Here is a 17,821-nt window from a genome sequence, read left to right on the forward strand (position 1 = left end):
TTTCTTTGTTTAAAGATTATCCTGTCAATAAGTCTGAATTTGTACTGTTTTTAGAGTTCGCAGAAAAAAAAGCCAAAATTTAGACATGCGATTCTGTTCTTGAAAAGGCTCCCTACCTTGTACTAGCAAATGAGGAAAAAACCCCCCAAAACCATAATATGAACCATGAAGCAAAACAATTAAATTAAATTAAAAACACCAAAGTGTTTTGAACAGTCATCTCCATCAATCCTTAATGATATGCAGAAGGGAATCCTATATAAATGTCATATTTATAGACTCTGAAAATCCAAGAATTGGGCCATACTTTGGGACTCAGATTTCATTTCATGAGAGCACTTTCAATCACAGCATTTGAAGTTTGCTGATTCACACAAAGAGTGACTTCTTGGGTGGCTGTTCATTTCAAGAGTCACTTTCACATTTTCAGGTTCTGATCCAGTTCTGAGAGGGAGGTGGATGAGGCCCTGGATTTCCTTAGGCTGGTGTTGAACTGCTGATGAGATAAAGCCTCCAGCACTGAGCAGTGGATGAGTTTGAGCAGTAATGCTCCTCATGCTCCCATGTTTATTTCCATGGTTTGAGATTCCTGTGCATTTTCTGTAACACTGGAATGTGCTGAATTTAGGGTTATGAGGATGATGCACATGAAGTTAACTGGGTACGTTGATGAGAGACATTTCCCATGTGTTTCCTGGCTCTTCCTCCTGGCAGGAGTTCCAGTACATGGTGGGAGTATCATACCCCCTGGAAGACCTGAAATTGAATTGCCAGGAGGATTATGAAGAAATTCTGCCAGAGTCAGTGGAGTGTTATGAAGCCACCTGAGTAACTTGCTTAGTTAAGCACTGAAGAATACTTCATTTGAGAGAAATTGAGATAAGCAGCTCTCTCTGTGTCTCCTTTTCTGCTATGCATAGGCAGTGAACCAGTCTGGTGTTGATGAACCAAAAATGAATTTGTTGTGGCAGCCCTGGGGTTCTTTATATACATCCAGTGCTCTTGAAATAGTTACATCTGAAGGAACCAGCAAGTAGATCAACTACAAAGTGATCCTGTGTTCCACCACCACATAACTTGGTGGACTGCAATACCATTACTGGAAATATGAGAAAAATATATTGGATCTTTTTCAGTACAAATGAGTTTCCAGAAGAAAATGCAGTCACTCTCAGATAATTTTCCTTAGAGGTATTAGCTAATTTGGAGGCACTGATGATATTGATGTAAAGTAGATTGATTATTTTTTCTAATTCCATTACTTGTGGTGACCCACAGTTAATTTCCATTTCCCATTTGCTTGCACAGTCACTCAGTATCACAAGATTCTTTGCAGCCACCTTTCAATTTAACTCTCTTGAACCATAAAGGCAAACATTATTATCTTGCTATTCACACCTTCACATGCATTTTCAATAGTGCACATACTTGAGCCAGTCTACAAGTGCCCCCTTGCCTCTACAAAGGGTGACTATTCTAAAATCCTGGCAATTTCAGAGAAGACAAAGAAAATTAGGACTCCCGTATATTTACATCCTGGGCAGGAAGGTGATGCTAATGATTAACTCACTGTAAGTGAGCATGTGCCTTTCTTGAGTATTTCTACAGTATCTGTTCTAGCATTTTTAAAATCAGCTGTTAACATTACTTAGTTTAGAATAAAATTAATGCTTGAGGGGAGGATAGTTTTTTTCTGTGTGATTTTGAAATGTATTGTTTCTGATTATTTTATGGGATCTATTTCTAAAAGTTTTTATCATTATTTTGTACTATTTTATCCTGTTTATGACTTTTGCTTTTTTATTGTATTGTATAATTGTAAATTGAGTCATTTTTTCAAGGGGGAAGGCAAATCCTTGTGCAGTACACAAAAATACCATGAATTAAGATATCAAATATAGCAAGAAAATATAATACTGCAGTGAGTCAAAGCATGGAGATTACAACAACTGTAATAACCTGCAGTGAATCAAACCCCAGGGATTTAACATTAAACTGCTATCAACATGAAATCAAAGCCAGACTCTCGCTGATTGCTTTATCCACCATCAGTCAGATTTACTGAGTGCTCCCCAGAGGCGTCCAGTTCAGCAAACAGATTTTGGGCATCAAAGTTAAGCACTGTACAGCAGCAGAAAGCAATGGAGCAGGGTGATCTGCTCTGGACAAAGAGTTCAAGTGGCTGAATGAGCTGCTAACTTTGCTACTGTCTTTCTAAAGAGCAAACAGCAGAAAAATAAACATGTCACCTCCTCTGCACAACAAAAAAGTGGCACTTCTGCACGTGAACTGCCTCCAGGGAGTGATTCTTGGAGCATTTTGACTCCCAAGCTCTTCATGGGAATCATTTGAGAGAGAGCTGGAGCTTGGGCCCTGTCAGAACATACCTGAGGAGCTATTTAGGGCTCCTGCAAACCATCCTAGGTGTTGGAGAAGCACCATCTTTTTATGGAAGTAAAAGGAAGCATATGAAACAAAAGAATTAAATGCTGTTTTAGAACATGTCTAGAGACATGCTGTTTCCTTTAACTCAGACCTTATTTCTATCAGAATTAAATACACTAATTGTTTATCATATATTGTATTATTTTACATAATGTTTAAGTTTGAAGTATTTCCCTTTCATTTTAGATGAATTAATCAAACCCTCTAAATGTGTGATTGAAGTTAGCTTTTATCTGAGGACCTCAAAGGATCACTTTTTAAATGATTTCTCAAATCTGTTGAAAGAGAAGTTTCTGCTCAGGAGTATATCTGAAATAGAAATTGCTATAAGGCAATACAGAAATATTGAGAAATTGAGAGCTTTTCAAAGTATCAGGCTATTAAAAAAAAATCACCGAATCACAGAAGGCTGAATATTCCCCAGCTTAGTATTTCCCAAATAAAAAATTAATAATCAGTTTTCTCAACAGTTGTATAATATATCCTTCCTGAAGATCAGGGGAGGGTCCAAGAGACTGTATGTCTAATTTTGTTGAACCTTTAAAGTCAGGTATTTGAGAGGTTAGTAATTATTCAAATTAGAAATTATTTTCTATTAAAAATCTTTCACTGCAATGAGCTTTAATGTTACATGTGACCAAGTTAATTACTCACACTTCATTGCTATTTACCTTTTCATTAATATATTGTCATGAGTTACAATACCTCCAATACAGGCAGTTGTATGAATCTATCATTAACAATATACCAATTATGAAGTAAATATGAGCAGCAGTTATTGAAAACCTCTCTTCATTATCTTGATCTTTTTGATCCTGAAAAATTGCATTTGGGAATAATTTTTTAATATATAAAATAACATCTAATAGCTGGAAAATGTTTTAAGTTCCTTTCAACTGCAGGTTAAAAGATAACCATCTTTTGGGAACATGCCTCAGCATTTCCATGTATTCACCGTGGTCAAAATGAAATGCCTCTGTTAGTTCTTTTGGCAGATGAAGAAAAGTGATTCAAACCTTTTGTTACAACATTCAAGATTAAGTGATCACATCTGTTGAGTAGCTTTTGAAGGATGCAGTATAGATTTGGGCAATTAGCTAGAAGCTCTTTTTTTTCATTAACTTGCAAGCAGGGTAGTCTCTAAAGTGTGTTATCAGACTTGACAGTTACAAATGATATTATCAAAGTTCAAGCCACTTGATTACAGCATAACTTTAACTTGCTCAAATACTCCCAGTGCAGTTTCCTTGCTGTCTAAAATAATCAAGCAGATAATGGATTTCACAGTAATGGAAAACTGTCAGGAACATTTTGAGGCATTAATGACTATAGGCATAATATCTCCTTTTACTGTTTTCATCTGAAGGAGAAATATGTAGGTTTTGCCCTTAGCAGTTCCATCTTCAGGATGAATGTTGCAAACAGAACCAGTTAATTTGCTGATGCACTGATGTGGTTTATATGACTGTCTGAACAGAATGGATTTATTTTGTTGCTTCTGCAGAAGCTATCTTTGAATTTATCCACAACAAAAAAAAGTTTCAGTTTTTCTATTCAGATCTTATTATGCTAGAATTATGCTATGATGCAAGCTATCTTGTGAATGATAATCCATTGCAAACAAATGGAAAACCACTTCTGCATCTACTACAGAAAGCCTTATGGCAGTTATTGTAGTTAGTTGGTACTGATCTGTGCAAATAATATTCTTATTCCATGAAATACAAAATCTTTTTGACTTGACTTTTGGATGGAATTCTACCACTAAAGTATTGGTCCCAGTGATAATTCATGGTGGGCTACGATTCAACAAACAACAAATAAATATTAGCTCCATATTCATTGTGTTCACTTTCTGTTGTTTGTGTATTGAGCAAATACCCTTTAGATATCATGCCTTCCACAGGCAGTGTTTATCTTTCTATGCCCAGTAACTGCCCATGCAAGAAATGCCCAGATGCTCTTTTTTAGGTGGACTCAGTTGCTCCACATATATGCATCATTTGCACTTCAAACACTGCAAGACTCAAGACTGTAATGATTCTTAGGCTTCTTAGTATTTAGAGGTGCTACATAAGTTATTGCTGTTTGAAGCTAGACACGGAATTTTACTTCAGTAAAATTGAACCTTCATTTTTTGGGTCTTCAGTAAGAATAGTTCAACTTCAGTCAGACAAGGAGGAGTGAATCCAGAAAAATATTTGTTTCACTTTTCTGCCTCAGTGTGACCAGGCATCCTGACATAATCACAGTCAGCATTCAATATGATATTGAAGGAACTTTGCCCTCATTTTGAAGTTACCAGTCTTTGCTCTTAAAATAAATAGAGTTTGCTTTACCCAAGTCCTTTTTCTGCAATTTCCACAGCAACTCCAAAGACATGAGGAAATAGATTCTCATGTCAAAGCTGAAGTCCGTGTACACTTCCCAGAGCATCTGTTTTGTAACACAAACCAGTTCTCACAAAAAAAGCTGCATTTCCTGGTTGCATAGCCATTGTAAACTTTGCAGCTATTTCAGTTCTGCCTATCCTTTCCTCAGCTGTGTGCACAGCACAAAAATACTGTATTTCAACAAGAAATCTTTCAAGCATACCTTGCTTCATGTGTGTAATTCAAGGTATTTGAACTGGTGTAGTGTTTTTGTTAAAAAACTCAGGTTCATAAAGGCTGAATTCAAAATTCTTCAGTGTTAGAGTACAAAATTCTATTCAGTCATTTTGGATGTACCCTTCTTCATACAAAAACTAAAATAAGAGGGTCACTAATAATATACAGTGAGCAGTCAGCCTGGAAGGGGATACATAGAAATAATCAAGAGGAAAATGTATGCACATGTATTGAACCAGGGCTTTTCCATGCGCTTCTCCATTCCCTTAGAATCCAGACCATTAGGTACATTCCACAGAGATGACAAGACAAAAATAATGTTCTTATCTTTCAAAGCATTGTCATTTGACTTCTTTTCAGAAAAAATGTAACCTGGATTCTGGTCCGTCAAATGTGTATGTGTCCATTGACATGCACTTGTGAGTATGGACAAGCATGGCAGTGGGTGGCAGCTCCTGCTCTGTGGGAGAAAGTTCTGCTCACCTTCCTGCTCCTGGGGATAGTGGATAATCCCCATCCTTTTTGTTGATGTTTAAAGGGTCATGAAGGAACTCAAACAAAGATTATGTTTTTCAGTTGTGTAAGAGGAGACTTAGTATGTGGCCACTAGGTCATACTGTCTCCTGGACAATGAAAATCATTCTTTCTCACCTCTAATGGGGTAAAGTAGGCCTGCAATCCAGCAGGAGCCTTTTGTTCAGTACATAATGTGAAGCTTCTTCAACATTAATAATGGGCCATTCTTTTTGCTCTTGTATTTCTGTGCCAATTGGTAACATCATCTGTTAATGGTGAACATTAAATGCTTATAAACTATAAAGGGATAATTTCTTTTCACTGATTTGTGTGACTCAAAGACATTGATGACAATCAAGGTATTTTACATACTTTATTGGTAATGAAAATAAATCTCGAAGACATGAATCCACTTACAACTTTCTTAGCTCAGAACGGAAATGAAGGTCTTCACTTTCTTCCTAGTTGTTCAATAGATTGAATATTTACCTCAAGCCTAATATAAATTATTTGTCAATAGAATTACTTTTTTAAAGTTTGGGGCTCAACATGCTTCAAAGATCACTGGGAACTGGTGTAAGCAGCCTGCAGGATCTGTAGGACCCACTGGTCACTACTGCAGCAACTTCTGCAACATTTCTGTGTCACAGGGAAAGAGAGATCCTTTCAAACAAACTCATCCAGACTCAGAGGGGTAACAAAATTTGGGAGGAAGGGTGTGCTACTGCAGGACATCCAAGATAAGAAGAAAACAAAGCCAGCTCAGCACGGCTCAGCAATAATACAATAGTAAACACTTAAGGCCACCAGGCTGCCCAAGATAAGAAGCCAGCTCAGCACAAGTCAGCAATAGTGGAGTATTAAACACTGAATATATACTAGACAAGTAGAATATATCAAGATTAACAACATATAAATATTGGTCATCATTTCTGCTTGTTGTCCTGACTTTGTGGATTTACCTAGCACTCATCTTTGCACAAGTATTTAAATAAACAAACACCCTGGCTCTGTGTGTGATTGCCTTACTGCACACAGGGTGAGGCATACTGATTTTTAGAACAACATACCCACTAAGAAGTTAATTATGTCACCAGAAGCAGTAACATTCTCTTAAACACTGCTTTATGTTCTTATGGAGTAGATGAAATGAAACAGAAGAGTAATGAATAGCCTCAAGAAGATTTTGAAGAAAAAAAAGCTTGTAGAATTGTAAAAAAGCTTGACAAATAATACTTCAGAAACCCTGACCTTGAATTATAAAATACAGTAGTATTACACTCAATGCATGTATTAAAATTAGAAGAACTCACAAAAAAGTGTAATCTGCATCTTGCACATCAGTTTTTTTGTTTGCATTGTTGCATTAGATTCAAGGCACAAATTGATAGGTTTGTTTTGGTTTTGTTTCTGTTTTTTTAATTAAAAAAGAATACAAAAAATACACTACTAATAAAGTGTGAAAAATAGGATTAAATCTGATATACTTCAATGTCCATTATCAGGCATCTTCTGGGCATGGACCAGAAATTAGTATAACATTGTCCACTCCAATTTCTCCAGTTTTACCCTTCCCACGTTCTGATTCAAAAGTGACCTGTCATAAGAAAAGATATTTATTAAGAGTGGAAATGTAGTTTATTCAACCATTTAGCAACTCCTAATTAGTTATAATGCTATAAATGAAGAATATTTTATTACAACACAGGACTTAATTACTTGAATCTTTGCCATTTTTAAAGCTTTTGTACATTATTTGAACTAGATTAAAATCCACTGCACAGATTTACAATGCCAGATGGATTATTTTAATAAGATTATTTACTTTTATTGTAAAAAAATGCAAATTGAGTGAAATCCTCTTATAATAATGTAGTTTTATCACAGCATGTGATGTTCATGCATTTCATTTATTCAAGATATTACAACTGCTCATTTTTGATCTATTTGGATCCTCAGGTTTTGTGTGCATAGTCTATATATATTTACACACTCTTGTATGTATTGAGTATAGTATGTGTACTATATATAAAGAGGAGGGTTGTTTTTATGAATAGAATGTTTGGGTTTTTTATTTTATATTCTGATTCTCATTTATTTAAAAGCTTTTCTACATCATTCCAGCTGTGCAAAGGACCTTGAAAAGGGCTTGCATTTCCTTTATGTTCCCTGTATTCAATTATACAGTAGAAGCCTTTACACAGCACTGAAAATGTTCCATTACACAAATGCAAAGCAGGCCCCAGAATTTCGAGGAGGAAGTCCTGATTGAGGCAGTTTCTGGCATATATCAGTGCACAGTGTTCCCTGTTGGTACTCCCTGCTCCTATGGTGATGGCCCCCCTTTGATTATACGTGATGTCTCCTTTTGCTAGAATGATCTGATTTAGTGTGGTTTGAGAGCAACCTATTCTATGAAATGAAAAATTTTCATTTTTCTAGGCATGCATGTAGGCTTCTGTTGCATGAGATATTAAGGGCAGATTTTGATTACTTGTGTTAATTTATGACGTGATGCAGTATTTTTACAAAATGACAGAATTACTGGCATCAGTATTCTAACCAATTGGGGTGATTCAGTTCTGAAATTACAATCAGGTGATAACTTTAATGCCCCCTAAAATGTGGGCTCCTGTTTCCTATTTCAGATAAGCCTTTTGGTTGCTGATGCCTATAAAACAGTTAGTGGAACACTTGAGAATTAGGAAATCAAACCAGCATGTTGGTTATGGTAATTGGCTAATAAACTGTGGTATACTTACACTTTTGGTTGTTTCAGCCCCCTGAAATATCTCTATTTTTCCAGTTCTCCACTTTTCATCTTTTCCTTTGTTCTCTTCCCAGACAGGAGCAGTTTTTTTGTTTGCCAGGAACACTCGAAGCTTTCCTACTTTCTCACCAGCAAGCCGATAACTGAAAATCAGGCAGTAGCTGCTTTTTGGTCTGAGGTCAGTGAGGAGAAGATTTAAACGCCCCATATCATTCTTGTGCCCCACAAAAGCTGGAACTGCCATGTAGTAGCCATCACCTTGTAAAAAGAAAATAATTTTTAAAAAATTATCTTTAACGCACTAGTGTTATTTATTAGCAATTTGAATACATTTGCTAAGAAAATAAGGGGAAGCTGAAAGTAGTTTACTTGAATAACTTAAAATCACATTGGAGAAAAGCAGCAGGAAGTGTACTTAGCAAGAAATAAACTTGTAGGTTTGGAAGTCAGATCAGTTTACAGAGGAGATGAGTTCATATTTCACTGGCAATTACAGTCATTCTTCCTTGCACTATCTTCTGAAGGCAAAACCATCTGTTTTCCAAATGCAAGTCTGAAACATGCTGCTGTGCCTCTGTGGTCAGATTATTTCAGTACTTGAGCTAGCTCAATATTCTCTCCACTGTCCTCTGCATTAATGAAAAATTCACAAGGGAACTGATAGCTTATTTCCAAGTCCTGAAAGACCAATGAAGTGACAAACACACACAAAGTCTTAAAGGCATAAAACATCTGGGGCCATAAACAAAGTCACAATCGGTATATGTTAAGTTCAGGGAGACAGGATAAGGCCAGGGTAAGGTTTACTTGGGAGTGACAGCACAGAGAAGGGATTTAGGGAATTATGTGGAGCAGGAGAGGAAGGTTTAGTGAAGAAAGACTTAACATGGAAAGACTCTTAAAGAAGAGGAAGAGAATGTGTGTGTGGTGACTGTAAGCAGCCTGCAGGATCTGTAGGATCCACTGGTCACTACTGCAGCAACTTCTGCAACATTTCTGTGTCACAGGGAAAGAGAGATCCTTTCAAACAAACTCATCCAGCCCCACCTTTTTATGTGCACCCACTCAGCAGTCCCACATTGCTCTCATGGTGCTGTTTCTCAGGTTTCAGCAGGCTCCCATGGCTACCTGTTCATGTATTGGTTGTTCAATAGGCCCCTTGCCCTTGGCTTATTCTGAGTTTGTCTTGCAGAGTTTGAGATTTCTGAGCAGTTATCCAAGTGATATTTAAGCCATGTGGGTGACTACATTGCCACATCCATCTAAATGACAGATGTGTGATTAAATGTCCTACCAATCTTGGAGAGACACAACAAGTAGTTAATAAGGTTTGTATTGCCTTGTAGTTTGCAATTCTGAACAGTAATGTTCTAATAATTTTTCTTAATTAATTTTTCTCAATAATTTTCTTACTATTTTGATTTATTTGTGTTGAAATATATTGCTGATTACTATTTTCAACTGGACATTTCAAAGAAACAATATCCACTCCTAGCATCCTCTGCCTCTTTTCTTCTATTATAAAGATAACCCACTGATAGAAAAGAAAAATCCTGGATTCTGTTTCCCCTCACCCCTTTTTTTTTGGATGGGGTAGTCCATCAAATCAAAGCCTATCTAGATGGCAGATATCTGAATACCTCTATCTCGATCAGCAGGATTCCAGTCAAAGTCATCATCAGCATCTTGTTTCCAGTCACAAACTCCTCGACTGAAGCTGCAATCAACTGAAAAAAAAATTGGCAGAGATAATAGCAGCACTTAGGAGCATATCCTAAGTACTGTTAAAACATTTTGCTCTTTATTCATACAGTTAATAATGTACAGATCATTCTAAAATTATAATCTGAATTCAGATAGTGTTGACCGAGATGCAACTGCAAAAAATCAAAACATTATGTAGTAATTATTTCTTTAGCTCAGTGTCTTTTTACTCACACCTGCACATGAGTTTATATGCTGTGACTTCTGTTTATCAATGGCCTGCAAATCCCCAAGTATAGGTGGAGCTGTTAGTGTTGAACTCGAGCATCAGGAATTGAGATCTGCCAGCTTTAGAGCTCTCCATTCTCCATTTGTTATACTGCTGTAGTTGCAATCAGCTCAAGTTCCAGTTCTATGCTTTGAGAGAAACTGGCTTCCCATGAGAAGAATCCCTTACATCAGCACCTGATAATCCAACTACATGGAGCTGGGAATAGCCCAGATCAGTTGACCTTCAGAAAAGGGTGAAAAGGGTGTCAGCCAGAGCACACCACAGCCTTCATGACTGTGCAGATGAAAATCATCACACACACAAAGGGACATTGTGCAATGCAAGCATGACAGATCAGATTAAGAGTAATACATCAGCCTCTGAATTTCCTCAGAAAGAAGCATCCTTCTTGTTATTTTAATGTATTTTATCGTGAGACAGAGACATGCAGTACATGGCATTTAGAGAGCTTTGTTGTCTAAATCCATTGTTTCTGAGACTACTGCTTTCTAAATTGGAAAAAAATGTCAACCAGCACATGTGTACATTGTTTGTGTGCTATGCAACATGTTTTCATTTTACAGACAATAGGAGCTACTTTATTTTTTCATGACTATGAAATTATTCAAGTGAAATTCAATTGAAAGTCAAGTTCTAATGCGGGGAAACTTTCTATGCATGGGTTATAAACAGTAAAATATGCTTGGAAAAGGACACGTTGGAACTGGTAGCATAGTTTGGCCAGATACTGTCTCTAATGTGTTCACAAAATCTTTGGTTTATATTAAAGGCTTTTAAACTAGTTCTGACTTGGCTAACACAGGTTGTCACAAATAGATACAATACACAGGAAAATAAATACTGTATGATAAAAGTAAGCCACCTTCTTGCTCTGGTCTCGACACTGGAATTTTCCTCTGTGCCAGATGAGGGCCAAAGGCAGCTGCTTCTTTTACCTTGGGAGCTAGGGAAAACAACTTGTCAAGTACTGAGTCATCACAGGAACAGAAAATGGAACTTTATTCCTTTATACCAGCTGACATAATTTATTTAAATAAGTCAATATATGTATTTTCCACTCCACCACCAAACCCATATTCTTAACAGCAATTAGATACTCTGAATTTAAAAAAAATTGCTTAAATTGCTGTTTTCCACAGCACTGAGCCTTCTAACCCATAAGCACTGGAGCTACAGCTCCACTGAATTACAGATTCACAAGGTCATAAAATGGTGATCTTTCCTCAGAAGCCTGATCTGCTTTCTTGCTACAATGATCAAATGAAACTGAACTCTAGCAGACAGCAGAGACAGTGACTTGGCAGCAGTTTGCCAACAGCTGTAAAAGTTAGTAGAAGTTAGGGCATCAAAGGCCCACATATCTGCAGTCAGGGCAGTGATAGCTGGTGCTGACTGGAAGAGTTGGTAAAGCAGCACCAATGAATGTTAGGGGTGTTCTCTTAGACACTGGCCTGAAAGAGGTGGTTACTCAGGAAGCATTATTTCTCAGCCTCAGAGACCAAGGGAAATGCTCTCCTGTCTGGTGAGATAGAAGATTCCATATTCTTGTTTATGCCAAGTAATCTCTAGAGTATTATAAGTCTTATAAAATTCTATTATTATGTTTGTTTTATTTTAAGTGATTAATAGATAAGTGTACTCACTAAAAAAAACAATCATGAGTCTCAACTTCTTTATGCATACCCTGTGTAAGTAACTAATCACACAAAATAAGGGAAGTATCTGCTTTCACTGGTATTCTATCATTTGCAAACACATAAGCAGGTGATACCTGTGATATATTCATGACCACCTATGAAAACAGGAGGAGTTTGAAAGTGTTATTTTAGAGGAGTGAGGGAGAAGCCTTTGGATTACTGCTTACAGAATGTATTAGCCTGAAACAACTGAAGTTCACTTTTCAGCCCCATCCTGAGGGCAGCTGTGCTAAGAAAAGCTATGAAAATTACTTTTCTCTACTCAGCATTGCATCACATATGCATATGCCAAAAATTTTAAAAGTCATTATTTTCACATGGATGCACATTTGTTCAGAGTTTGTTTCCCATGAGTTTGACTGAGCTAGGGCTTTCCATTTAAATACTCCAATATGCTCACACATACTCAGTTTTAAGAATATACTCAGAAGCAACTGCAATCCAGAGCGTCCTAGCACCATAAAGGCTATGCCATCCACTGTCACTCTGGTTTTTTAAGATTTTCTAAGCCTTGTGATGTTGACATTCTTGTAGTGAACTTTCTCACACACTTTCTGTAAATAACTCATTGTTTTGCATTCCTTTATAGAGGAAGAAAGAGTTGATAGACTGTTAGTTTGACCAGTGTCATTGGAGAGGTGTCACTGTCACCCTCCAATCCGCTGTCACTTTTAGAAAACTATAAATGTTAGGGTCAGAAAATAAACTTCCCTTTTTTCCTTCACCTTGAGAATGGTGGTGAGCTTGTGTTCTTTTGTGTCCTATAGTGACAATCCACTTAACCTTTCTTCTTCTCCAAAACTGACAAAAATTGCTCTGTGTACACCTGTGACAACACACACTAACAAAGGGGCCCAGAGGCACTTCCAGAAGTGCTGAATTGGAGAAGATTCATGCAATCTCATGAGTTTCTGATGAATTGCCAGGAGCATGTCGTCTCTTGTTGTCCTTGCAGCTTCCCCCTAACCCAGTCCATTGCTTAGATCACCTGGATAATATTCATACTTAGGCAAGGATTAATATACATATTTCTCCAAATTAATTTTTGTTTACATATACACATTTAGGAGTAGGCACATCCAGATTGGTGTTAAGTTTACTCTCAAGCCATAAACTTGGCCTTGTACTTGGTGAAAGAGGCTTAGGCTGTGAAAACCTTTGCCAAAATGAAGACAGCTATTAAAATATGATCAGTTCTGGAAAGAATGATTTAACAGAAGACAACAGCTGCCAGAATGATTTATTTGTTAAGTTATTGAATTACACTTGAATTCACTTGAGAGAGATATGTGCAGGTGTAGCCATGTGCTATGAAGTGAAGAACTGTTATGGACAGAAAAAGAGTCCAGTTTTGTTTCCAAATCTATTTTTGTTTTCAGTCAGGCATTACAGTCAGGTTTGCACTCGCTGAAAGATATCAGCTGCATATTATGAGAAACTGCAAGCTTCAGCTTACAGAAAGGTTTCAAATAAACCTTACTGCTTGGAAAGTGCCTATATTTTAATCAGATCATCCTCATGCACAGCCAGGATCCAAAGTTTACTCCCTCATAAGTAATAGGCAGGAGTCATAATTAGTCTTTTTAGCTCTTCTGCTATCAAGTGGTCTTGTAGAAAGGCAGGTCTCCTCTCATGGTCCCTAAGAACAAGATCTCACTAACAAAAGCACACATATGTCCCACTCTAGGCACAGCAGAGTCCATCCTTCCTTCTGTACTGCAGATGCCCTCCCATCAACTTATATGCAGCAACAGCTGATATGTAATCTCTACATACAAACCCCTTCATATCATGGTGCCACATGTTCTTAACCACTGATGTCATCAAACCCATTAAAAACATCAAAAACCAGAAAGACAGAGTGAGCACTGTGAAAAAAAATCAAGCAGAATAAAAGACGTAGTAAATTTAAGATGAGCTTCCTATATATATGGTATACCACTAGGTTGGACTCACAGGAATATCCCATTTCTCTGCTACCACATCCTGCTCTGAAAGAATTACATTTGCCAGAAATCTGACATGTATAGCTATGAACTAAGCTGTGGTCTGAGCATTAATAGCTCACAGAGTGGTGTAATTACCAGAAAAGAATGAGAGCAAACATCATGATTAACTGAGGGAATTCTCTTGTTCAGCATCAAGAGCTGTGAAGCCATAAGGGAAAGAGTCCACTTTTAGTATTGCCAAATACTAATCCCTCTTTATCTTTCTTGATGCTACCAAAGGAAGTGTCTCTGTATAATAAAATGGCTACATGATACTACAGGAGCTCTAAGCATGATGTGAATTTCATAAACTGATGAAGTACAGAATCTAGAATTTAGTTGCAGTTGGCAATATCATTCTGAATTACCAATGACAGCCAAAAAGCAATAAAATGTTAGAAACTGTCAGAATTAAGGTTGTGCTTAATTATTTCGGTGGAGCTTGAGTGTAGCATCTCTGCAATCCTTGCTTATATAACCAAGTACTTTGGCCCAGCTCTCTGTGTTATCTCCCATATGCAGAAAGGGCACTTCTCATGTAATAAAGAGCTTTCCAACACTATGTTTACTCTCATTTTTATGATTAATTTTGATAATAATGAATACATAATTAATGATGAATATTCACATCAATAAATAATTAATCTATCAATAAATAAATACTCTTATTTATGAGACTGCACCTTTCACAAGAGGACAGATCCTTCCTTCACACTGGACAAGGCAAGAATCCCATAGAAAATAGTAATTTGAAGTAATTTCAAACTGTATCATAAGATACAAAAATATAAGAAAAAAATCTAACTTTTCATTGATGACCTTAATTTTGACATTTCTTACATGTTGTGGGCTTCACTTTGCTGTCTTTAACTATTGTGTGGGTTTTTAAAAAAAAAATTGGTAAATACCAATTCTCACGAAGGTTCAGTATTTTGGTAGTTGGGGCTATTTTAATAATTTCCATGTTGATATATTTCCCTTTTTTCCTACAATATTTTTCTATGGCTCCCTATGTACATATCATGTAGTACAGTTACTATGATAAAATAATACATCAATTTAAAGAGACTTTTCTATTTTTTCCTAATTAACTACTCTTCCTGGAAGACAAACAATACCAATATTAATAATGCAAAAGGCAGATGCTATGTGAATACTTGAGGGGATTATATGGAGGAATTTAATGTTGTAGTGAAGGAATCTGCTGAATAGACATCAGCAAAGAAAGGAAAAAATGTACAAATTTATAAGCTGTAAATTTGAGCTAATGATGTTCTCTGAAGGATCACTCAATATCATTAAAATTGAAAGTGTTTTTAAAGCCAAATATTAAAGCAATTAAGCGCCTGAATCATGACTGAATTTTTATGATAACAAGGATGAAGTACAGCACATGGAAATTTAAAAGGAAGGAAAACACACTTCAGCAATGTAGCCTTAAATGAAAATGGCACAATGCTTTAAGTCCTTGAATCACAGCTGGTGTCAAACAAGAAAGCCACAGATAATACAGAGTTCACAAACTTAATGAAACTACATCTTGGGCATGCTGCTATCTCTGCATGAAGCAGCACACCAACTTTCTGCCAGAATCCCTGAGCAAAATAAAATCTCTCTAACAAATTCAACATATTAATCTCTGAGATCTATAAGGCAAAATTCTGGCCAGGCTAGACGTGACTGGAACAAAGGCAGTATAGGCAAAAATACAGATAAACCACAGTGCTTTAATATTTTTAAGCAGTAATATTCATTGTTACTGCTGTCAGCTGTAGTGGTAATTTTTGTAGAAACAAGTAGACTTTGCCTCTCTGCCTAGCCCAGGTATATAGTGTTCAAATGTCTTGGTTTGGTTGGGAAGGTCCTTGAAAAAAAATCTCACCAATCATCACAACAACAATATATAATTTGGATTTTCCTATAGACAGAGGACTTTTCCTGTGTGGCCTCACTCAAATTGAAATCTGGAAAATTAGTGCATTCCAGCTAGTAGCATAGAGTACTCAGCTGGAAGGCTGAATAATCCCCCCTTCACAATTGCATCAGGTCCCATAGCTTGGTACAGGGGACCAAGTTCTCCTTGCATCACCAGGCAGAGAGAGCAGAGCCCTTTGTCCTTCTAACCAAAACCCAGGGTGACCCTAGCCTAGGGGCAGTGTTCCTGGCACTCCTTCCTGACCTGTCCAAGCAGGCCAAAAAAGATACCATTGACATGTCTGAGTTCCATCCACCCACCCATCCATCCATCCATCCATCCATCCATCCATCCATCCATCCATCCACCCATCCACCCATCCACCCATCCACCCATCCACCCATCCACCCATCCACCCATCCATCCATCCATCCATCCATCCATCCATCCATCCATCCATCCATCCATCCATCCGTCCAGTTTGTCTTGTAATGGGAAGTGCAAAACTTGCCTTTTACTGCAAAGCATCTTCCTAAGCAGTCATCCCAAATCCATAATGTTGCATGAGGCTTTTCTCTCCCTTTCCATCTGCTTTTGTTGGATTTATATTGTTCCTGTCAGTCTACCTCTACAGCCAGACACCTTTAATAGCAGTGCTGCCCTTCAATTAATGGGTCATTCTCCCCATCTTGGTATCTTCAGCAAACTTGAAAAATGCCATTAGCACTCACTGTTAATATTTGTAGGAAGGGAGGAGATTGGTGAGCAAAGTCCTGATTTTCTTGTGTTTATCAGCTCTCTAGCATAATTTGAGGAAGCAATATTAGTCTATATCCTTAACTTAAACTGAAACAGGCCAATTTCCACTGAAAACAAAAAAAAGAAGGCAATTTTAGGAGAATGCCTTTGGCAAGGAAGCTTGTATTCTCCACTGTATTAAGTGAATAATTACATTTTTTCCTGGCTGTCTTACAGAATTACAATATTACAGACCATTTTTTCCAGAAGACTTTAAAATTATTCTTCCTTTAAAAAATATATACTTATCTCTCCTTCCAGGTTAAATAGCAATAAACTGAATGTTAATTTAATTTTCTCATTTTATTATCATAATTTTAATTGCTGTGGGATCGTTTTTATTATTTTGCTATACTTTGGAAAGAGAAAAATGTAATGAATTAAATACTGACAGTGTGTGTTCTTCATTGTAATTATTTTTGCCACTACCTTGAAGAATGTTTGACTGAGACAACTGTACCAAAAACCAGTTATAATAATAGAATTGCTTGGGTTGGAAGGGACCTTAAAGATCATCTAGTTCCAATATGCTGTACAATTGTTTGCTGTGTTTTTCAGTCTTCAAATGTATTTTCAAAAGCATTAACTAGAACCTAACCATCCTATGATTCTATGATTCATTTTCTACAAGTAAATTCTGATAAAGTGTCTGTCAGGTTTTGTGATGATTTTTTAGTGTTTAGACATATTTACATTGAAGTCAGACATTTTAAAAAACAAACAAACTTACAAAAGACATCCCCTCTAAGGCTTCGCTCATCAATTTGATTTTCAAAATCTTCCTCCTCCTCTTCATCTGACTCTTCAGCCTCCTCTTCTGCAGCAGCTGCAGTTTCTTTCTCTTCCTCGCTGTAGCTCCCACCAAGATCAATACCACCTTCATAGTCCAGCAACTGCAAGTGGATCTGAGAAGGTGGGGTCACAGCTGCTTCTGGGATTGCATTCTTGATTGTTTTATGCTTTTTCACACTGCTTTTTTGTGCAAGAAGTTTCTTAATTGTGTCCTTGGCTGTTCCAGGGCTTCTTGCAATTTCCTTCACTGACTTTTCAGGGATAACTAGAACCAAGAAGAAAATAGAAAATATTA

General features: G+C 37.0%; 1 protein-coding gene across 1 annotated transcript in view; it reads right to left on the minus strand.

Moving 5' to 3' along the window:
* Positions 1–5,929: 5,929 nt before the first annotated feature.
* EGFL6 (EGF like domain multiple 6) overlaps positions 5,930–17,821 on the minus strand; it is a 31,454-nt gene continuing 19,562 nt past the window's right edge. Inside the window, exons 8-11 of the mRNA XM_071431151.1 lie at positions 17,465–17,791; positions 9,981–10,067; positions 8,333–8,598; positions 5,930–7,167 (exon numbers count right to left, since the gene is read on the minus strand). Coding sequence (XP_071287252.1) covers positions 7,072–7,167; positions 8,333–8,598; positions 9,981–10,067; positions 17,465–17,791 — 776 coding nt within the window. The 3' untranslated portion in view covers positions 5,930–7,071. The remainder of the gene's footprint in view (positions 7,168–8,332; positions 8,599–9,980; positions 10,068–17,464; positions 17,792–17,821) is intronic.

This window comes from Agelaius tricolor, unplaced genomic scaffold, assembly GCF_023055355.1.
Source record: "Agelaius tricolor isolate 1412-34295 unplaced genomic scaffold, bAgeTri1.0.p SCAF_7, whole genome shotgun sequence".
Taxonomy (NCBI): Eukaryota; Metazoa; Chordata; class Aves; order Passeriformes; family Icteridae; genus Agelaius; species Agelaius tricolor.